The sequence below is a fragment of the Geotrypetes seraphini genome, chromosome 11 (assembly GCF_902459505.1).
Source record: "Geotrypetes seraphini chromosome 11, aGeoSer1.1, whole genome shotgun sequence".
NCBI classification, from domain to species: Eukaryota; Metazoa; Chordata; class Amphibia; order Gymnophiona; family Dermophiidae; genus Geotrypetes; species Geotrypetes seraphini.
In genome coordinates, this window is record NC_047094.1 from 49,406,336 (window position 1) to 49,426,873 (window position 20,538).

Sequence of the window (20,538 nt, forward strand, 5' to 3'; positions counted from 1 at the left end):
GGGTCTCAATTTATATTCGGATCGACTTATATTTAAGTATATATGGTAATTCTTTGGAGCACATAGGGTGAAGATACTGGTTGAAAGGTAGCTGGAAACAGTAGCATCACAAGAGGATGAAACTGACTGGAGCACAGTGGTTGGTGTGGTAGCAGTAGGCAAAGGTTATTACGTGGAAGCATAACAGGTAAAGACAATAGTTGACAAAGTGATACCTTTGATACAACCCAAAAGTTCCTTATTAACACTTTGGACATTAACAGCTGCAATCTAGTATCCAATAGGAACTGTGCCCTATTGTTAGTTTTACTGTATTTTTGAACTCTCTTGTCCTGCAGGAGTTATCATAACTGATGTTGTATTGCTAACACAGCAGTTGCAGTCCCGGGCTAGATTCTCAAAACTTTGCGGTAAAAAACGATGGGCCACTGTTGCAGCCGTTATTGAAGTGATTTAAAAAAGGTGAGTCATTCTCAAAAAACTACGCATGTACAGTACTCCCCCGATATTCGCAGGGGTTCCATTCCAGGAACCCCCGTGAATCTTGAAAAACCGCGAATATGGTTTTTCATGGGGGAGACTGGAGAGGGCAGCGGGAGAGAGCAGCCGGAACGCCGGCGAGTGGAGGAAATCACTCGCTGTATGCTCCGACCGCCTCTTCCTGCACTAAAGTCGGGCCTTACCAATCAGGAGATGTGTGTCAAAGCAGCTCCTGATTGGTGAGGCCCAACTTTAGTGCAGGAAGAGGCGGTCGGAGCATACAGCGAGTGATTTCCTTCACTCGCTGGTGCTCCGATTGCTCTCTCCTGCCTGTCCCGCTGTCCTCTCCTGGTCGGCGGTTCACGGTCGGAAAATACCGTGAATGACTGGGACCGCGAACCACTGACCGCAAATGACTGGGGGAACACTGTAAATGAAGTTGGCAGAGAGTAGAGAAGGTTTGCTAAATTTCCACGAGATGAGATGCTGGTGGCAGTGATTGGCATATGTGCAGAATACCCCCAAAAAGAGGCGTAAATGTGTGCATGTGCCGAGAAAAGCAATGCCGTAAGCACACATATTGAATGCGACTTATTTGAGCATAATAAATTCTCGTGTCAGAAGTGCGCGACACATGCAGCTGTAGCCATTGGGCGCTTGTGTTGCAAAAACAGATAAAAACTACTATAATTCATGTATATCTTGTAATTTTTGATTTTAATGTCAAATTTTATCATATACCACATAAGACACGGCTATAATATATGCGCTCAAGAATCGTGCTTTTGTCCACCCCCTCCTAAAAAAGACTGTAATTTATGTGAATCATGCAATTTTTATTTTGTTTCATTAGCCACAGTCAAAACACACGCCAGAGATGCGCTTTTCACAGTGCTGGCACAATACCAGCACCCCTAGACCAGTCGCTGATTTTTGCTTGCCAAAAGCTGTCGCAACGCTTAGAAAATCTGTTGGTGATATTGAAGAATCCACCGGAGTGCTCATTTAAATATCGATGAGCCCATTTAAATGGCAGGATCGGAGACTGCTAGGAAGCTCAGAAAAGACCACGGTAAGCTGTTTTGATAACCCGCTGCTAAAATACATGCACACTAAACTGGCTGGAACCAGTTTAGCGACCGCGTTACAGGCGACCTTAAGTTTTGAGAATCTGGCCCTCAGGACACTCCCAGCCAGTTAGATTTACAGGATATCCACAATGAATATGTATGAGATATATATGTATGTGCATTACTTCCATTGTAAGCAACTCTATCTCATGTATAGTCATTGTGAGTATCCTGAAAACCTGAATGGTTAGGACTGGGTGGAGAACCACTGCTCTAGATCTGCGAAACGGACTTACGGCTTTCAGTTTCATAAATAATAGAAAGCTTTTGGTTTAGTTCATCCTTGTGAAAATCTGGAGCTTCCACAACAATAGCTATATTAAGGAACTGTTAATGCTACTCCTGTCTCACCCTCTTCCATAAGGTTAAGAGTTAGGTTAAGAAATGCCTAGATGCTCCTCGAGACCCTGCCTCTCCCAGCTTGCAGTGCTGTAGGTTATGGTGTAAACATGGGGAAACCCAGAGCTGTACCAGCAGAAGACACTGTAGGAAATATTGTGGGATTTCACACTCAGGAAAAATAAGAGGAAAAAGTCCACTGCAGAATTCCAAAACATAGCAAACAGTGGAGATGAAGGAAAACAAAAGCCAGAGGTGTCCACAGATTGTAATACTTGACTCTGGCTTTTGTTTGTTTTTATTTATCTACTCCAGGGGTCTCAAAGTCCCTCCTTGAGGGCCGCAATCCAGTCGGGTTTTCAGGATTTCCTCAATGAATATGCATGAGATCTATGTGTATGCACTGCTTTCAATGCATATTCTTTGGGGAAATCCTGAAAACCCGACTGCGGCCCTCAAGGAGGGACTTTGAGATCCCTGATCTACTCTGTTTGGGATTTCATACTCTACATCAGGGCTTCACAATTCCAGTCCTTGAAGTCCACAGACAGGTCAGGTTTTCAGGACATCCACAATGAATATGCATGAAAGAGATTTGCATGCACTGCCTCCTTTTGGTATGCAAATCTCTTTCATGCATATTCATTGTGGGCGTCCTGAAAACCTGGCCTGCCTCTGGACCTCAAGGACTGGAATTGAGTAGACCTGCTTTTCATCCTCCAAAGAGAGCATCTCCAAGCATAAATCTTTACTTAATAAGGCAACATTAGGTACATGGGATCTCTTAGGGAGAGGATAGGATAGTGGATGCTGTGGATGGGCAGACTGGATGGGCCATTTGACCTTTATCTGCCTTCATGTTTCTATGTGGATTAAACTACTTACCTGTCTAGCACCAGCTCTTCCAGCTTATGCAGGTCACAAGCGATGTACTCTAGGGCCATGTCTGTAATCCTGGGGCACCATGAAAGATCTAAGCTCCTCAGCTTGCGCAGGTTCTCAGCCACCAGTTCCACACCATCATCAGTGACCTTGGAGCAGCCAGATAGGCTCAGCATGGTTAAGTTGGGCAGACTGTGCACCATGTTGACCACACCATGGTTGGTGATCTCCCAGCAGGAGTTGAGGCGCAAAGTATGGGTGGTGTAGCCCTGCTTGGCAGTGAAATAGGCTAGTGCTGTATCTGTCACATGGTATGCTTGAAGGTTTAGCTCCGTTAGGTTGGGCAGCAGCTGGGATATTGCAGCAATGGCATCATCAGCCACATTGATACAATCACTGACGCTCAAGGAGGTGATGCGGCCATTAAGGCTGGACCACAGCCCTGCCTCCGTGAAGTCATTGCAGCCTGATAACTCTAGTCGTATGACACCTTGCATCTGCTCCAGCATCACCTGCAATGAGGAATACTTGTCAGGCAAGCAGAAGAAAGTAATGATGTTCTGCTATACCCTTCACTGTTTTTTGTTGTTTTTTTTTTTTTCATCCTCCTGTTGGCTTTTCTTTATATCTTCCCCACCATTGACTCAAGCACTCATCTCATGCATCAGATCCTCTCTGTTCCCATAAAAAAATCTGAATGTTGTTCTCTGTAGCTAGGGCAAACCAATACTGTGATTGACATAGTAGAAATTATGACATAGATTTTCTAATATTGCAAGACAAGAAATGACAGCTTGCTAGTCATTTAGGCTGGAATTCAGAAATTGGCACCCGAAGTTAGGCGTCAGGATAATCTGTGCTAAGCTAGTATACCGTAAAGGGTTCGCTGCATGGCGTGCCCTCTACAGAGTACTAGCTCGGCATGCATTTCACGGCTGACTCTGGGCATGGGCACTTATGCCTACCAGAGGCTGGTGTAAATGCTGGTACCCAACAGATGGCAGTTAGGCATGCAAATGCAGGTATCCTATAACATTGTGACTAAATTCTGGGCATGCCCCGACTCACCCATACCCCTTCCATGGCCACACCCCTTTGGAGTTGCATGCACATGTAACTCCTAAGCAATGCCAATTAAGTGCTTGTTAACTCCGATAACTGCTTGTAAGTGTTTATGGCTAATTAGTTTATGCACGGTTCTAGGATACATGCCCAAATCTGTGTGACCTGTACAGAATCCAAAGGGTTAGATTTGATGTTTAGAGCATCAGTTGATAACATTTGTACAACGCTTCAGGGTAAGGTAGATTCAGCCTTTCTTCTTTTCCAAATCATTACAAAGAAGTTTGCTTATCTTATAATCTCTTTGCACCCTGCAGGTTCTGGGAACTTAAATGTCATGGTATGACAAGGGCTGCAAATATGTAGGATTTATACACCCCTTTTGTGCTAAAATATGATGAGAAAATAACTTAAGTGATAGTCATGGGAAGACAGGCTTGGGGTTAACAGGGATTATTTTCTGCTCTCCCCTAAAGAGTGATAATAATTTAAGTATAATATACTGCTAAGAATTGAGGACAGTTTAGACTTATATACTGTGTGCCACATATGAAATAACCTCTGGGTTCCATTTATCTTACTAGTCAATGTAATACTTGTACGTGCCAGTCAAAACATTTGGCTATAGAAATATTCCAATTGGCAGTTTCCAGCAGAATTAGTAACATTTTCGGCCTTCCTAAACCCTGTTTGCAGTGCAGGAACTTGTAGTAAATGCAGGACCTCCCATCACGCAGTAGTCTTCTTTGTAAGAATGAATTGGTTGGCCTCTGATCTGCTGTCCAGAAGATTGTAAGTAGATGAAACTCTAATTGCCCTGGCCCAGATCAAGAGGTCTCTATATAGGTGAAAGAACCCTGGTGTTCTTACTAGAGGTCTGCATGGGAAAGGAGATCGCGGGAATCCCATGGGGATCCCCCTAGGCCCACCGGTACCCCTCCCAGGCCACAGGACTCCCACGGTGCCCCTCCATCCCCGATGGGACTCCCACGGGGATGGAACTGGGGTTCCTATCCCGACTCAAGGCCTACCTAATTTCCGGTCCGGTGCCGTGCTGAGTTCCCGACGAATCAGCAGCAACAGTCTCTGTCACGTAGGCATGGAGCTCAGCACGTAGGCAGTTAGCTCAGCACAGGAACACATCGGTTCAGCTGCAGCACAACAGGCCAATCATAAACGACCTTAGAACTCTGGGCCAATCACAAATGACCTCAAATTTCTAAGGTCGTTTGTGATTGGCCCGTTGTGCTGCGGCTTTACCAATGTGTGCCTGTGCTGAGCTTACTGGCTAAGTGATGAGCTCCAGAGGAGGGAGAGCCAGCGGCTGAGTTGCTGCTTCTGGGGAGCTGCGGTGCTTCACTTTTTGTTGCCTTTTCATGCACGTCTAAGGCGCTGCTTTGTGCAACCGCCCATGCGAGGAGCGGGATGGCTCTTTGGCTCCCAGCTGTGTTCTGCCCTGCCCCCACCTGAGCTGGCCAAAGTTGCGCCAGGATCAGGGGTAGGTAGGTTGTGTTCTGAATGTATGAAAAGGACTGTTTTATTTTAGTGTTGACTGTGCAGGATCGATCTGTATTAATCTGGCTTCAGTTTAACAATGGGTATATTGATGTTCTAATGCTCACTGCAGTGTTTATGATGCTCCCTTTTCCTAGATGCACCCTTGCTTTGTGACTCATGGATTATTACTAAAAATATTTTTTATAGAGAGGAAGGGGGTGTTAAAAAAAATGATTGTATTTTATTGTTGGTTTAAATAAAAAAAAATAAAAATAAAAACTTTCTGAATTAATTGCTGCTTTTTATGGGGACAGGTAACTTTTATGGGGAGGACGGAGGGGATTCCTCACAGGGATGGGAGGGGATGGAGGGGATTTTGGCGGGGACGGGTGGGATTTCTGTCCCCGCACAACTCTCTAGTTCTTACCCAGGGGTGTGTTGGGGCCCCATGACAGATTGTCAGATTCTAGACAGCCTTAGTTTACAAGTAAACAGTGAAACTACAAAAGAATTTGAGAACCTATTGATTTATAAGGATCTTTCTCTTGAAACTTATAAGCAAACTTTGCTCATAAATTTTCTCAGCAAAAGACATATAGGGATAAATTTATCAAACCACAAAGTGGTAATGCGCATGTATTAGGGTCCTGACATATTATCATGTGAGGCAGCTTGATAAATAAACCTGTTAGTTTGATAATGAGATTGCAGGACTGGAGCTCAGAAGTTCTTAAATTCTAATCCCTTTTCTAGTAATTGGTAATTGTGTGATACTGGAGAAGTCAGGAGCTGTTTCTTGGTAATTGAATAATGATGACAAGTATTTAGTCTTGTATGCTGCTTCAGGGGAAGAGCTGTGCTACTAATACAGTGTTTTTCAACCTTTTTTGGGCAAAGGCACACTTGTTTCATGAAAAAAATCACGAGGCACACCACCATTAGAAAATGTTAAAAAATTTAACTCTGTGCCTATATTGACTATATATAAATATATAGGAATCAAATAAACACAAAGAAAGTATTTTATAATGCTGCCACCGCCAACTACACCGTTGGCGGCGGAGGCACTCAAGTGGCTAAAGAGCCGCAGTTTGCCGGCCTAGGGACAACACTGGAAGGTGGCCAGCTGTGCACCCCCTTGGGACGTAAACCCGGGGTGGGGCAGACCGCCCCCCCCCACCCTGGTATGCCACTATCTGTACCTCACTCCCTCCCTATGACCAAAAATTCTCCTTTCTTCTATTCCCCGTGTACACAACCATCTCTTTCCCTCCCTTCCTCTCTCCAAAGTCCATGCCTTCTGTGTCCAAACACTCATTCCCTCCCCCACCTCAGCATCTCTTTCCCTCCCTTCCTCTCTCTCAAGTCCATTTCTTCTGTGTCCAAAAACGCATTCCCTCCCCCACCTCAGCATCTCTTTCCCTCCCTTCCTCTCTCCCAAGTCCATTTCTTCTGTGTCCAAAAACGCATTCCCTCCCCCACCTCAGCATCTCTTTCCCTCCCTTCCTCTCTCCCAAGTCCATGCCTTCTGTGTCCAAAAACGCATTCCCTCCCCCACCTCAGCATCTCTTTCCCTCCCTTCCTCTCTCCCAAGTTCATGCCTTGTGTCCAAAACGCACTCTCTCCCCCCTTTTGTGTTCCGTGTTTGCCTCCCAGCCCATCTTTGCAATTTTCTCAGCAAAACGAAGCTCAAGCCGCGAGGCTTGTCTTCTGCTTCCTGCCTGCCCTGCCGCGCACAAATAGCCGAACGGAAGTATTCTCCGACGTCAGCGCTGACGTCGGAGGGCAGGCTTTGCTTAAGCCCTCCCTCCGACGTCAGCGCTGACATCGGGGAACGCTTGCGATCGGCTATATGTTAGCTGCAGGGCAGGCAGGAACAGAAGACGAGCCTCGCGGCTCGAGATGTATTAAACTCCGCGGGTCCCCCGTCCAGCTCTCTCCTGTCCACGTGGGGCGGACCGCCCCTCTCCCTAAACTGGTGGTACTGCCCTGATGGCGGCCCTGACCGTACGGCACACCAGGCAACATCTCGCGGCACACTAGTGTGCCGCGGAACAGCGGTTGAAAAACACTGTACTAATACATATACACCAGTGCTACTGCAGAGAATAAATGGCACATAGATTGTGTATCCTACCAGTGACGTAGTGAGGGTGAGAGGCATCCGGGGTGGTGGTGCCCCTTCCCCGTCTTCGCTTCCCCCTGCTTCTTCCCCGAACCCGCCTGCTATGTGTGCTCCCCCTTCCCCCGTACCTCTAGTTGAAATTGTTGCTTGTGGCAGTCAACAATGTGCTCCTCGCAACCCTGTCGGCTCTCCTTCTGACGTCACTTCCTATGCGCGCCACCTGGAAGTGATGTCAGCGGGAGAGCCAATGGGGGCACAAAGAGCACGTTGTTGACTGTCACGAACAACTTCTTCAACTAGAGCAGGGGTGTCAAAGTCTCTCCTCGAGGGCCGCAATCCAGTCGGGTTTTCAGGATTTCCCCAATGAATACGCATGAGATCTATTTGCATGCACTGCTTTCATTGTATGCTAATAGATCTCATGCATATTCATTGGGAAAATCCTGAAAACCCGACCGGATTGCGGCCCTCGAGGAGGGACTTTGACACCCCTGTACTAGAGGTATTAGGGAAAGGAAGGGGGCCTGCCTGTGGATGAGAGGAATGGGAATTGGTGGGGGAGCGGAGAGGAGGAAGGGTGTCGGTGGCCCCATCAACATAGCACCCGGGCCGGACCACCCCTCGCCCCCCCCCCTTACTATGTCACTGCATCCTACATTGAACAAATATATCTTCAATCCAAGGAATAACATTACCCCCCTTTACAAAAACATGCAAGAGGTTTTAGCGCCGGACAGCATGCTGAGTGCTCTGCACTGCTCCGACAGTTCCTATGAGTGTTAGAGCAGCGCAGAGCATACAGCATGCTGGCCGGTGCTAAAAACTCTTGCGCAGTTTTATAAAAGGAGGGTATAGAAACAAGCTCTGACAAAAATAAAGCTAACCCCATTGAAGTTTACAAAGGCAAAAAGAAAACAGGATGGATAAATTTCAAGTTTTGTGGGACTGTGGATTGTGAAAGAAATGAGTTATATCATAAAGATATTCTGTTGAAAAAATTGGCTATATTGTAAATGTCAAATTCTAGAAATGAAAATTTAAATTAAAAAATTATATTAAGTCTTATTGATACCTTAGACCTTTAAGACCTCAGTGCCATATGCCCCATGTCACAGGCATAAAAGTGCAAGATCAAGGCTAAATTTGTATAACAACTGGTCCAATGGCTTCATATGGTACACGTCAAATAAAATGTTAATCAGATTGAGAAAAAGACCATCAAAGTGCAGATCCCAAGAAAACCTTTTAAATGTTGTGAAAAAATACAATCAATAGCCAAACCCCCCCCCCCCCACAATCTCATATTCCCCAAATCAAAAACAATCAAAACTGTTACTCATAAACAGTTGAAAATACTGTATTTCAGTTAATCTGGGAGTCACTTTCACCAACTATCAAAAACAGAATATTAAAATACAACCCAAAGAGTTCTGTGGTGTTTAAAATGTAGATCCAACACACTTCCTTCTGCCGGAGAACTCTCTGAATGTTTCCCCTTCAGAATATCATTTCAATCCTGTCAATTACCATATACTTCAAACTGGTACCACATTATATGGAATGCTGATTTCCTTTTGCATGCTGCCATTTTAATGTCTAGGTGGCTGGCTTATGATGATTGGTTCATTTGAATGTGTGCATTCTCTATATATTTGGCAGGCAACCATTTTGTGTATGGTAGATCAGTGAGTTGCTGATACTGTAGATCTCCTGAGCCAGCTATCAATGAAATAAGGGGCCTTTGTTGGGATTGTGAAGATTTAGAAGTGACCTGCAGTGTTATTAGATGAGGTAATAGAATGATTCTAATAGACTCTTGAATGCACTAGATTTGTGGATTTTCTTGAAATAAGTATCCCCAGATAAGTATCTTCTAGGGGATGATATCAAGAGGAGTTTTTATGTTTTATTTTTGATATTTGTTGAAAGTGACTCAGATTAATTTAACATATTTTGACTCTTTTTAGAATGGCAATTTGGGGAATTTGAGATAGAGTTTTTTTGGCTATTGATTGTGTTTTGTCAGAACTCTTTAAATTTTTCTTGGTATATTGATATCATTGACTTTCTCCCCATTTGTTTAATATTTTGTTATTTAAAGTGTACTATATGGATCCATTGGACCAATGATTATACAAATCTTGCCTTGATTTTTCCTTTTTTGTGTCATGGGACATTTGGCACTGAGATCTTAAAACACCAATTGGTAGCAATAAGGCTTTAATAAGAATTCTTTTTCTATATTTTCTTTTTGGAATTTGCCACTTAACACTTTACAGGGTGCCTACAAAAACACTCCTTGATTTTAAATGGTTACAAAACCAAAATTTATTGGAATATTCTTTCACCTTTGAGGCTACAGTTTCATCAGCTCATAAAGTTTCATATGGTATCTGTTGATTACAGACACTTGATGTGTGCCCCACCTGTTACTCGGCAAACATCGATGTGATAATCAAACTCAGACCAGACTCTCCGAAGCATATCCAGCGTGATCGCATTTATAGCTTCAGTGATGCATTCCTGCAGATCATCCATAGTTGTGGGTAGTGGAGGTACGTACACTCTACTCTGTCTTTCATATGAACATAAGAAGCGCCATCTCCGGATCAGACCTTCGGTCTCTCAAGTCCGGCGATCCGCACATGTGGAGGCCCTGCCAGGTGTACACCTGGCATAATTTTTAGTCACCCATATCCTTCTATGCCTCTCATAAGGAGATGTGCATCTAGTTTGCTTTTGAATCCTTGGACGGTCGATTCCGCAATAACCTTCTCTGGGAGAGCATTCCAGGTGTCAACCACTCTCTGCATAAAACAGAACTTCCTGATATTTGTCCTGAACTTGTCCCCCCTTAGCTTCATTCTGTGTCCTCTTGTCCGTGTCAAGTTGGACAATGTAAATAAATTTTTCTGCTCTATTTTGTCGATTCCTTTCAGTATTTTGAAGGTCTCGATCATATCCCCTCGCAGTCTCCTTTTCTCAAGGGAAAACAATCCCAGTCTCTTAAGTCGATCCTTGTATTCCAGTTTCTCCATCCCTTTTACTAGTTTCGTTGTTCGTCTTTGCACCCTCTCCAGCAGTTTTATATCCTTCTTTAGGTTGAAAAACCAATGTTGGACGCAGTATTCCAAGTGGGATCTGACCATTGCTCTATAAAGCGACATTATGACCCTCTCCGATCTACTCGTGATTCCCTTCTTTATCATGCCCAACATTCTATTTGCTTTCTTTACTACCACCGCACATTGTGCTGACGGTTTCAGGGTCCTATCTATCAGTACTCCCAGGTCCTTTTCTTGTTCGCTCTTACCCAGAGTTGCACCTGACATTCTATACTCGTATTCCTTATTCTTACTGCCTAAATGCATTACTTTGCATTTCTCCACATTAAACTTTATCTGCCATTTCTCCGCTCATTTCTCTAACTGACATAAGTCGTTCTGGAGTTCCTTGCTATCCTTCTGCGAACTGATTGCCCAGCATAGCTTTGTGTCATCTGCAAACTTGATGATCTCACTGGATGTTCCTTCTTCTAGGTCATTGATATAAATATTAAATAAGATCGGCCCAAGTACCGAGCCCTAGGGTACACCACTAGTCACTTTCTCCCAGTCGGAGAACTTCCCATTTATGCCCACTCTCTGTTTTCTGTTCTCCAGCCATTTGCCTATCCATCTTTGTATATCCCCCTCTATTCCATGGCTTTGTAGTTTCCTGAGAAGTCTTTTGTGTGGAACTTTGTCGAACGCTTTCTGTAAGTCTAAGTATATTATGTCCACCAGTTCTCCACTATCAATTTGTTCGTTCACGGTCTCAAAAATTGAAGTAAATTCGTTAAACATATTTCCCTTTCCTGAAGCCATGTTGACTGGCTTTCATCAGGTCATGTGTATCCAAGTGCCGGACTATGCTATCTTTAATCACTGCTTCAACCATCTTTCCAGGGACAGACGTAAGGCTCACAGGTCTGTAGTTGCCCGGTTCTCCTCTCGATCCTTTTCACATACTCCCAAAGGAAAATGTCACAAACAGTAACGTCCGGTGATCTCAGAGGCCACTTGAGGAACACCTGGTCATTTTGCCTGAAGGTTGTAACGTCTGCACCAATTGCAGTTTATAAAGGTGAAAGTGCAAGCGATTGTGTAAGATCTTGCTAACTGTGCTTTTTTTGCTAACTGACTTGTAGTTGCTGTCATCTTACTTATAAACATATTCCAAAAAGTTTTGATTTTGTAACCATTTAAAATAAAGGAGTGTTTTTGTGGGCACCCTGTATAATTACATATGAACATAAGAATAGCCTTACTGGGTCAAACCAGTGGTTCATCTAGCCCAGTATCCCATCTTTAAAGTGGCCAATCCAGGTCACAAGTATCTGGCAAAAACCCAAATGGTAGCAATATTCCATGCTACAGATGCAGGGCAAGCAGTGGCATCCTCCATGTCTATCTCAATAGCAGACTATGGACTTTCCCTCCAGGAACTTGTCCAAATCTTTTTTAAAACCAGCTACATTAACCACTCTTATTACAGTAGAATATCTGTGTATATTCTTGGATGTGTTTCTACTGTCCTTGTGCTTTTGTGATTTGTGAATGAATGTTTTGGAGGGTGAGATCAAGACAATTGCAGTTTTAAAAGACAGAGACAAGGTCTGCCTCTTAAAATTCTGGACTGTCAGTCAATATTGGAGAGCATCTACCAGAAACTGAGAACTCACAGTAGTCCTGCCATTGGGTGCACACTGATTAGTGGGCAGCGTTAGTTCAAATTAATAAGACTGTAGTAAGATTTTACACTATCTGTTCTACTTGTATCCTCTCTCCCATATGCATTGTGATGACACTACCATAAACACCAAACTATGCCTTGTTACTATATATAGCAAGAGGTTCTTTCCTGACAGGGCTGAGGTCCACTCTTACAGAGGAGTGTGGGAAAACCCTGCATTGTGTGAATAAGGACAGGCATGTGGGATCTCTTAGGGAGAGAAGGAGATAGGGCAGACTGAATGGGCGGATGGGCAGACTGAATAGGACATTTGGTCTTTATCTGCCATCATGTTTCTATATTTCTATAGAATTTGAATTCTCCTCTCATAAGAAACAAAATCTGTAGGCATTCGGTTGATCCCATAGGGTGAGAGTGAAGGTGAAGTTCCAGAATGAAAATGGAAACCTGGTTCCCTCTTCACCCAAGCAGAGGCTGTGCCATGTGGAGTGAGATCACTATGGGGCTCATTTTCAAGCCACACACAAAGTGCCATAGCTTTCTATGGTACTTTGTCAAAATGTTATGAAAATGAGCCTCTATATCCATTAGTAAAGAAACATGATGCAGAGTAACCAAGAAGACCAAATTCCCTCTCAGGTTAGACGAGGATGGCTCATCCAAGATAAAGCTTGGTCTATTGTAGGACAATATGTAAGAGAAAGATTGAGCAAATACGACATTTTGCTCACACAATTAGTGGAAGTTAAGTAGACATTTTATAGAAGGAATGAAGTATTTTGGTAGGACAGTGTAGAAAAACAATCGCTGAAAAACAAGGAGGCTAAATTCTCTCACCACTAGACGCATGGTTCCAGTTAGAGCAGGGGTCTTTACTTACTAAGCTTAAACCCTGCTCCTTCTCCCATTTCCACATCAGTCAGCCAGATCACTTCCATAAATGGGTGCGTTTCTAAAAATCCTAAGAAGCTGACATTTTATGCTGCTTTTGACCCACCTCAAGTCCAGCATCCGTGATGGTTGATCGTTTTAGGCTCATGGATTTCACCCCCTTCTTGGACAAAGGGTAATTATCAATGAATTCACAAATATCCAGGTCTGAAACCCCCACCAAACAGAAGCTCTCAAATCCCCTGATGGCAAAGCCCTGCAGGTTGACAAATTCTTTTTCTCCAGTGGGCTGTACATTGTAAAGCTCTTTGGTGTGTAGCACTGGTGTCAAGCCCATCCAGAATTTGGGCTGGTAGAGTACTCGTCTCCACACTTTGCACACCTGAGCCAGCACACATTTCTCACAGGCTGAGAAATACCAGAACAGACGATTGAGGATTTTCTCATCCAGTGATAGATCCCGTTCTGTGGGGGAGTCTGAGACCCTCTCCATGGAGAAATGATTGATTGTCGGTGAGGTCTCACCCCCTAGGTTCAGTCCTACCAAAGTGCTGTTGGAAGGGGAAAGTACTCCAGCTGTTCCCAAAGGCAGTGGTGATGCCAGACTGGGAAGCTCACTGTGGTTTGGTAAGGCTTGGCTTATGATGGCAGGCACAGAGGAAGGCTGGCACAAGCGGTTCTTCACTGCTGGAGTCCCTTTGGTGATGCTGGCTGAGCCAAGTCCATTCGGTGATGTGGGGATCTTTACCAGTCCATTCCTGGGTAAACATGGGGGTTTAGTGTCACCGTTGAGCTGGTTCGACATCTTCCAATATAACTGTGGGATATACAAAAGAGATGGAATCAATTGGTCAGCCATAGACCCTCTGCTTCCACTCGGTAAGAGACAAGAACACCACATCAAAACAGAGACCTTCCTAACAAACCCAGGAAGTCCTTTTCTTGTATGTGTATTATGCATGCACATCTGCCACTAGAGGGCATCAAATAACGAACTCCTTTTCTGCTATGAATATTGCAGTATTGTGTATGCACATATTTGCCACTAGAGGGTACTACACAACTTTGAGTTACATAAATACTGTAAAATATCCCAATTACAGCAGCAATATACATTCCCTCCTTTTATACAAGTTTGCCTTAAAATGATACAGACAGGCAGTAATGTACTACTAATTTCTTACCAATGGGCGCTTTCTGTTATCAATTTCTTACCAAGAGCTACTTTTTTCCACTTGGTGTTTTCATAAAATAATGTAAAAAAAGAGTTGCAGTAACACAGCCATAGATATATCAACAGATGGATAGAAATAGAAACAACTCTGTGCACTTCAAGACCTCATGCTGTTCTATTCGGTTATTTGCGATTTTTTTTTTTTTTACAAAAAACCTATCTTCATTTTTTGCCTATTTTTAAGCCGTCCAAGCCTCCCCGGAACCTTACCTGGTGGTCTAGCGGTGAAGCGGAGAATGAGCAATCTTCCTATGCTCCTGCCCCGTGCAGAGCTGTCATCAGAATGGCTGCCGAGAGTTCCCATTGTAGTCTCGAGACTACAACAGGAACTTCCGGCAGCCATTCTGATGACGGCTCTGCACGGGGCAAGAGCATAGGAAGATCGCTCCTGCCTCGCTTCACCACTAGACCACCAGGTAAGGTTCTGGGGATGCAGGAGGGAAGCGGGGGAGGGTCAGAGCCGGCCGAGAAGTTATTTGCAATTTTTTACACTTCGCGCTCCGGCTCTGCACCTAACCCCTGCGAATACCGAGGGAGAAGTGTACATGGTGAGTCCTGGAGGGAGTTTAAGTTTGTGATTCCTGAAGGAGGGCTTTTGCTATAATAGCTAGGCTGAGTTGGGAGGGGATATCAAAATGGCATCAAGAAGTTTCAGCCCCCCCTCCCAACATTTCACCCCTAACATTCACTGCTGTACTAAATTGCAATATCATTATCATTACTGACCCATTACTGACTCAGCATTGACCTCTCATTTTGCAAATGTTTGTTTATTTAAACATGCCATGGTGACCCATTCATAATAAGGCCACAATGAAATTTTATTTCTAATCAAAAAGTAAAAAATACATAGTAAACACAAAACAATCAAATAAAAAGGCACACAAATTAAAATGAGCCAGCACTTTTTGATGAAAAAAAATTTCATTGTGGCCTTATTATGAATGGGTCAAAATTTTATATCTTTTTGAAGGTGCAGTCTCCAGAACTGTACACAATATTCTACATGAGGTCTCACCAGAATCTTATACAGGGACATCGATGCCCCTTACCTTTTGCCCCCAGGTACATTTTGCCCCTGGAATTTTCACCCCCACACATTTTGCTCCCAGGATCTTTCACCCCCATCATTTACTGCATTACTAAATTGCAATATCATATCATGCATTATCATCATTACCATTTTTTGCCTTGCTCATTTGAATATGCCATTGAATATGCCACTCAAGTAAATTTTATGGCTACACATTGTGCACATTTCAATCTTTTGCTCTATTTCAGCATTTGTTGACCCATTCATAATAAGGCCACAATGAAATTGTATTTTTCATGAAAAAGTAAAAAAGACCTCAGCCCCGGGCAAGTTTCCCTTGACCTCGCAGGCCTCGGCGGTCTCGACCTCGAAGACCTCGGCTCCGGGTAAGTCCCCTCTTACTCCTTCAGGTTCAGTTCAGCTACCGAAGAAGCCTTCCTCGGAGTCTCTGGCCATCCAGGCGGTGAGTGTAGTCCCGCAGGCCTCGACAAGACCACCGTCCAAGTCCTCCAAGCATGCTTCCACCATACGGGAATACTCATCCTCGAGGTCGCCCTCAGTGGAATGCACTGCTGCACCTGCCCGGCCAATTATGGTCATGGTGCCTATGTTTGAGGAGGTATTGAAGGCTATCATCTCCTCGGAGCTCTCCTCGGCATTGGCTCAGCTTGCTCCAGCCTCGACCTTGCGCGTAGTGGACCAGCCTGAGCGTCGCGTCGAGGCTTCTCGAGGCAAGACACACTGGTCTCGGCGTCTGTCCTCGTCTGACTCCTCGCCTCTGCCATCGAGGCTTTCTTCTCCCTCGAGCCGGCCTCGGTCGAGGCACCGGTCAAGGCGCCTTGTGAAAGCACCCCCGGTATTCCCCCCCGCAGCGGGGTAGGTCCCCGGGTCTTCGCACTACCAGCTCCATTAAGACCTCGGACCTTACTCTGTCTAACCCGAGTCTCCTTAGGTCGCCGGTCCGGTTGGGTACCCCGATTCAGGAGGAGCCGACTCGAGGGACCCTGCCTCCTTTTCCCGAGGCATGCCTTCGGATAGAGGTTCTCCGGGTCGCCGTCCTCGGACCTCGGCAGCGCATACCCCGGAATCCTCCCCTCCGGGGGTTTCTCAGCACAAGCTTTCGTCGACCCCTCCTCGGTCTCTCAGCAGGGCTTCCTCGATGTCCATGCTTGTGGATACGGACGTACCGCCGCAGTATTCCAGGGAGGCTTCCCCCTCCTTTTCAGCTGCCCTGCGGTCTCGTTCCACCACTCCCCTCGAGGGGTATTCTGAAGGCAGGCCCTCTTCCTTCACTAGATTTGTTCAAGATATGGGGAAAGCCTTGCACTTGGACTTCCAGTCGGATTCCAAATATACCAAGGAGTATTTGGAGGAGATGGAGCTCCCCTACCCTCCTAAGGAGTCCTTACGGCTGCCCCTTAATCCGGTGTTGCAGCAGACTTTCTTTCGAAATATGGAGACTCCCTACGCTATCCCAGCTATTCCCTCCAAAATGGAGTCTCGGTACCGGACGGTGCCTTGCAAAGGGTTTCAGAAGGCGCAGCTTTCTCACCAGTCCTTGGTTGTCGAATCTACCCTCAAGATGTCTCACCCCTCCAAGGTCCTTGCTGCTGTCCTGCCGGGCCGGGAAGGCAGGACTATGGATAAGTTCGGGAGGTGCCTATACCAGAACTCCATGATGGCGAACAGAGTCCTGAACTACAACTTTACATTTACGTCCTATCTCAAGTGGTGTATTAAGTCCCTCCCATCTTTCGAGGACGCTTTGCCTTCCAAATGCCGTGTGGAGTTTCGCCAGCTTGTAGCTATACTTTCGCAGCTTTGGCTGTACTTGTTTCAGGCCTCCTATGATGCATTTTTGCTGTTGTCCAGGGTCTTGGCCTTCGCGGTGGCCATGCGTCGTCTGGCGTGGCTTTGCATTGTCGACATGGACCCGAACCTGCAGGATCGGTTGGCCAATCTCCCGTGCTTGGGGAATGAACTGTTCGATGATTCCATCGAGGCTACCACGAAACGCCTCTCTGAACACGAATGCTCCTTTGCTTCCTTAGTCTGGGCTAAGACGAAACCCGCTCCGCCCAAGTCCTATAGGCTGCCTCCCCGGCAGTATCCGCAGAAGTTCACACTGGCATTTTCTCGCCCTCCCCCTCGGCGTCTGCAGAAGCAGAGGGCTCCTCCTAAGCCTCAGACCCCTGCTGCGCTGAAGCAGCCGCCGTCCTTTTGACTGGCACGGCAGAAGGGGGCTGGCCTCTTCCGCTTTGGGGGTTCCCCCTCTGCCCATCGGGGGACACCTCCGCGCCTTTTATCTGCGTTGGGCAGAGATCACTGCGGACTCTTGGGTCCTCTCCGTCATTCGGGAAGGGTACTCCCTCAACTTCCGGGCTTTACCTCCAGACAGACCTCCCAGAGAGTCTCTTTCCAATGGGGTGCAGCTTCTTCTTCTACTTTTGGAAGTGTGGGCCCTCCTTCACCTGCGGGCTGTCGAGGAGGTTCCTCCTTGCCAACGGGGCTCCGGAGTTTATTCCCGGTACTTCCTGGTTCCCAAAAAGACCAGAGACCTTCGCCCTATCCTGGATCTGCGGAGGCTGAACAAGTTCCTGGTTCGGGAGAAGTTCCGCATGCTTTCACTTCCCATTTTGTATCCCTTGATGGACGAGGGGGACTGGTTGTGTTCCCTGGACCTGAAGGAATCCTACACTCATATTCCAATACATCTGGCTTCTCGACGTTTCTCCGCTTGCAGGTGGGGGGCCTTCACTTGCAGTATCGGGTCCTTCTGTTCGGGCTTGCTTCGTCCCCACGGGTCTTCACGAAGTGCCTCGTGGTGGTGGCGGCGGCCCTGCGGTCTTCCCATACCTTGACGATTGGCTTATCAAAGCCCCATCGAGGGAAGGGGTTATTTCAGCGACCCGTCAGACTATTATCTTCCTTCAGAGTCTGGGGTTGGAGATCGACTTCCCCAAGTCTCAGTTGTGCCCCTCTCAGTCCCTGCAGTTTATTGGGGCAGTGTTAGACACGGTCCGCCTCCGGTAGTTTCTGCCTCCGCCTCGGCAGGCCGTCCTCCTGCGGCTGAGTCAGCTGGTGTCTCAGCGAGCTTCGGTCTCAGCCAAGCAAATGATGATCCTCCTGGGGCACATGGCCTCAACTGTTTGCCTGTTATGCCGTTTGCCCGGTTGCATCTTCGGGTTCCTTAGTGGACTCTGGCGTCTCACTGGTGGCAGGATCGGGATCCCGCTTCCCAGCGGGGGTACGAGAAAGAGCAAACCTCTGGACAGATTGGAAGAGCTGGCCCACCAACGGAGCGAGCGTTTCAAGGAGGGGTGACTCCCTCCTTGAAACGCTCGCTCCGTTGGTGGGCCAGCTCTTCCAATCTGTCCAGAGGTTTGCTCTTTCTCGTACCCCCGCATCAGAAGGTTCTGACGACGGACTCCTCGGCGTACGCTTGGGGAGCGCACCTCAACGGCCTTCAAACTCAGGTTCTTTGGTCGAGTGCGGACTGTCGCTGCCACATCAACCTGCTGGAACTCCGGGCCATTTACAATCATTTGCTGCAGGATCACGTGGTCCTGGTGCGTACGGACAACCAGGTGGCGATGTTTTATGTGAACAAGCAGGGGGTATCGGTTCCCTATCTCTTTGCAGGGAAGCCCTTCGTCTTTGGCAGTGGGCATTGCGCCACAATATCTTCCTTCGGGCAGTATATATTCAGGGCGAGCGGAATTGTCTAGCAGACAAGTTGAGTTGCCTTCGTCAGCCGCACGAATGGTCACTCCATTCTCGCACTCTACGGCAGGTGTTTGTTCGGTGGGGCACTCCGCAAATAGATCTGTTCGCTTTGCCCTTCAATCACAAGTTGCCTCGATTCTGCTCCAGAATGTACTCACCGGATCGTCTCGAGGCGGATGCTTTCCTTCTCGATTGGACGGGCAGGATTCTTTACGCGTTCCCTCCTTTTCCTCTGATTCTCAGGACGCTGGTGCACCTCAAGGTGGTCCGCGCCACCATGATCTTGATAGCGCCTCGGTGGCCCCGGCAGCCGTGGTTCTCCCTGCTCCTCCAGCTCAGTGTCAGGGAGCCTCTGCTTCTATCTGTGTTTCCTTCGCTGCTGTCTCAGAGTCGGGGTTCGCTGTTGCATCCCAATCTGCAGTCTCTACATTTAACAGCTTGGTTCCTCTCAACGTGCCTCCCTCCGTAAGTTTCTCTCAGTCGGTGAGGGATGTTCTCGAGGCCTCTCGGAAGAGCTCCACTCGGCAATACTATTCCCAGAAATGGACCAGATTTGCTGCGTGGTGTGCTGCACGTTGTCTGGAGCCGCTCTCTGCCTCCTTGTCTTCCGTGCTGGATTATCTGTTCCACTTGTTTAGGTCTGGCCTCAAATCGACATCTATTCGAGTCCACCTCAGTGCGATTGCTGCCTTTCATCAGCCGCTTGAGGGGAAACCGCTCTCGGTCCATCCGGTGGTTTCCCGCTTTATGAAAGGTCTCTTCAATGTTCATCCTCCACTCAAGCCCCCCCCCCGGTGGTTTGGGATCTTAATGTGGTTTTGGCTCAATTGATGAAACCTCCGTTTGAACCCATTGATAAGGCTCATCTGAAGTACCTCACTTGGATGGTGGTGTTCCTGGTTGCTCTCATGTCTGCTCGCAGAGCCGGTGAGCTTCAAGCTCTGGTTGCGGACCTACCTTTTACTGTATTTCATCATGACAAGGTGGTCCTGCGTACTCACCCTAAGTTCTTGCCTAAGGTGGTTTTGGATTTCCACCTCAACCAGTCCATTGTTCTTCCGGTGTTTTTTCCGAAGCCCCACTCTCATCCTGGGGAGGTAGCACTTCATACTCTTGATTGTAAAAGGACGTTGGCCTTTTACCTGCGACGCACCATCCAAGTGAGGTACTTCAGATGAGCCTTATCAATGGATTCAATATATACTGCCCGAAGGAAGATGTTGTGGCACAACGCCCACTGCCAAAGACGAAGGGCTTCCCTGCAAAGAGATAAGGAACCGGTACCCCCCTGCTTCTTCACATAAAACATCGCCACCTGGTTGTCCGTCTCATCAGACGGCTCCTCAACTTTTCATCTATTTTGATCCTAATCGGTTGGGCCGTCCTGTTTCCAAGCGCATCTTAT

The 20,538-nt window shown here is 46.7% G+C and overlaps 1 protein-coding gene across 1 annotated transcript in view; it reads right to left on the reverse strand.

Moving 5' to 3' along the window:
- FBXL16 (F-box and leucine rich repeat protein 16) overlaps positions 1-20,538 on the reverse strand; it is a 139,756-nt gene that overhangs the window by 10,493 nt on the left and 108,725 nt on the right. The window contains exons 2-3 of the mRNA XM_033914350.1: positions 13,247-13,957; positions 2,835-3,343 (exon numbers count right to left, since the gene is read on the reverse strand). Of these exons, the coding sequence (XP_033770241.1) occupies positions 2,835-3,343; positions 13,247-13,945 (1,208 nt within the window). The 5' untranslated portion in view covers positions 13,946-13,957. The remainder of the gene's footprint in view (positions 1-2,834; positions 3,344-13,246; positions 13,958-20,538) is intronic.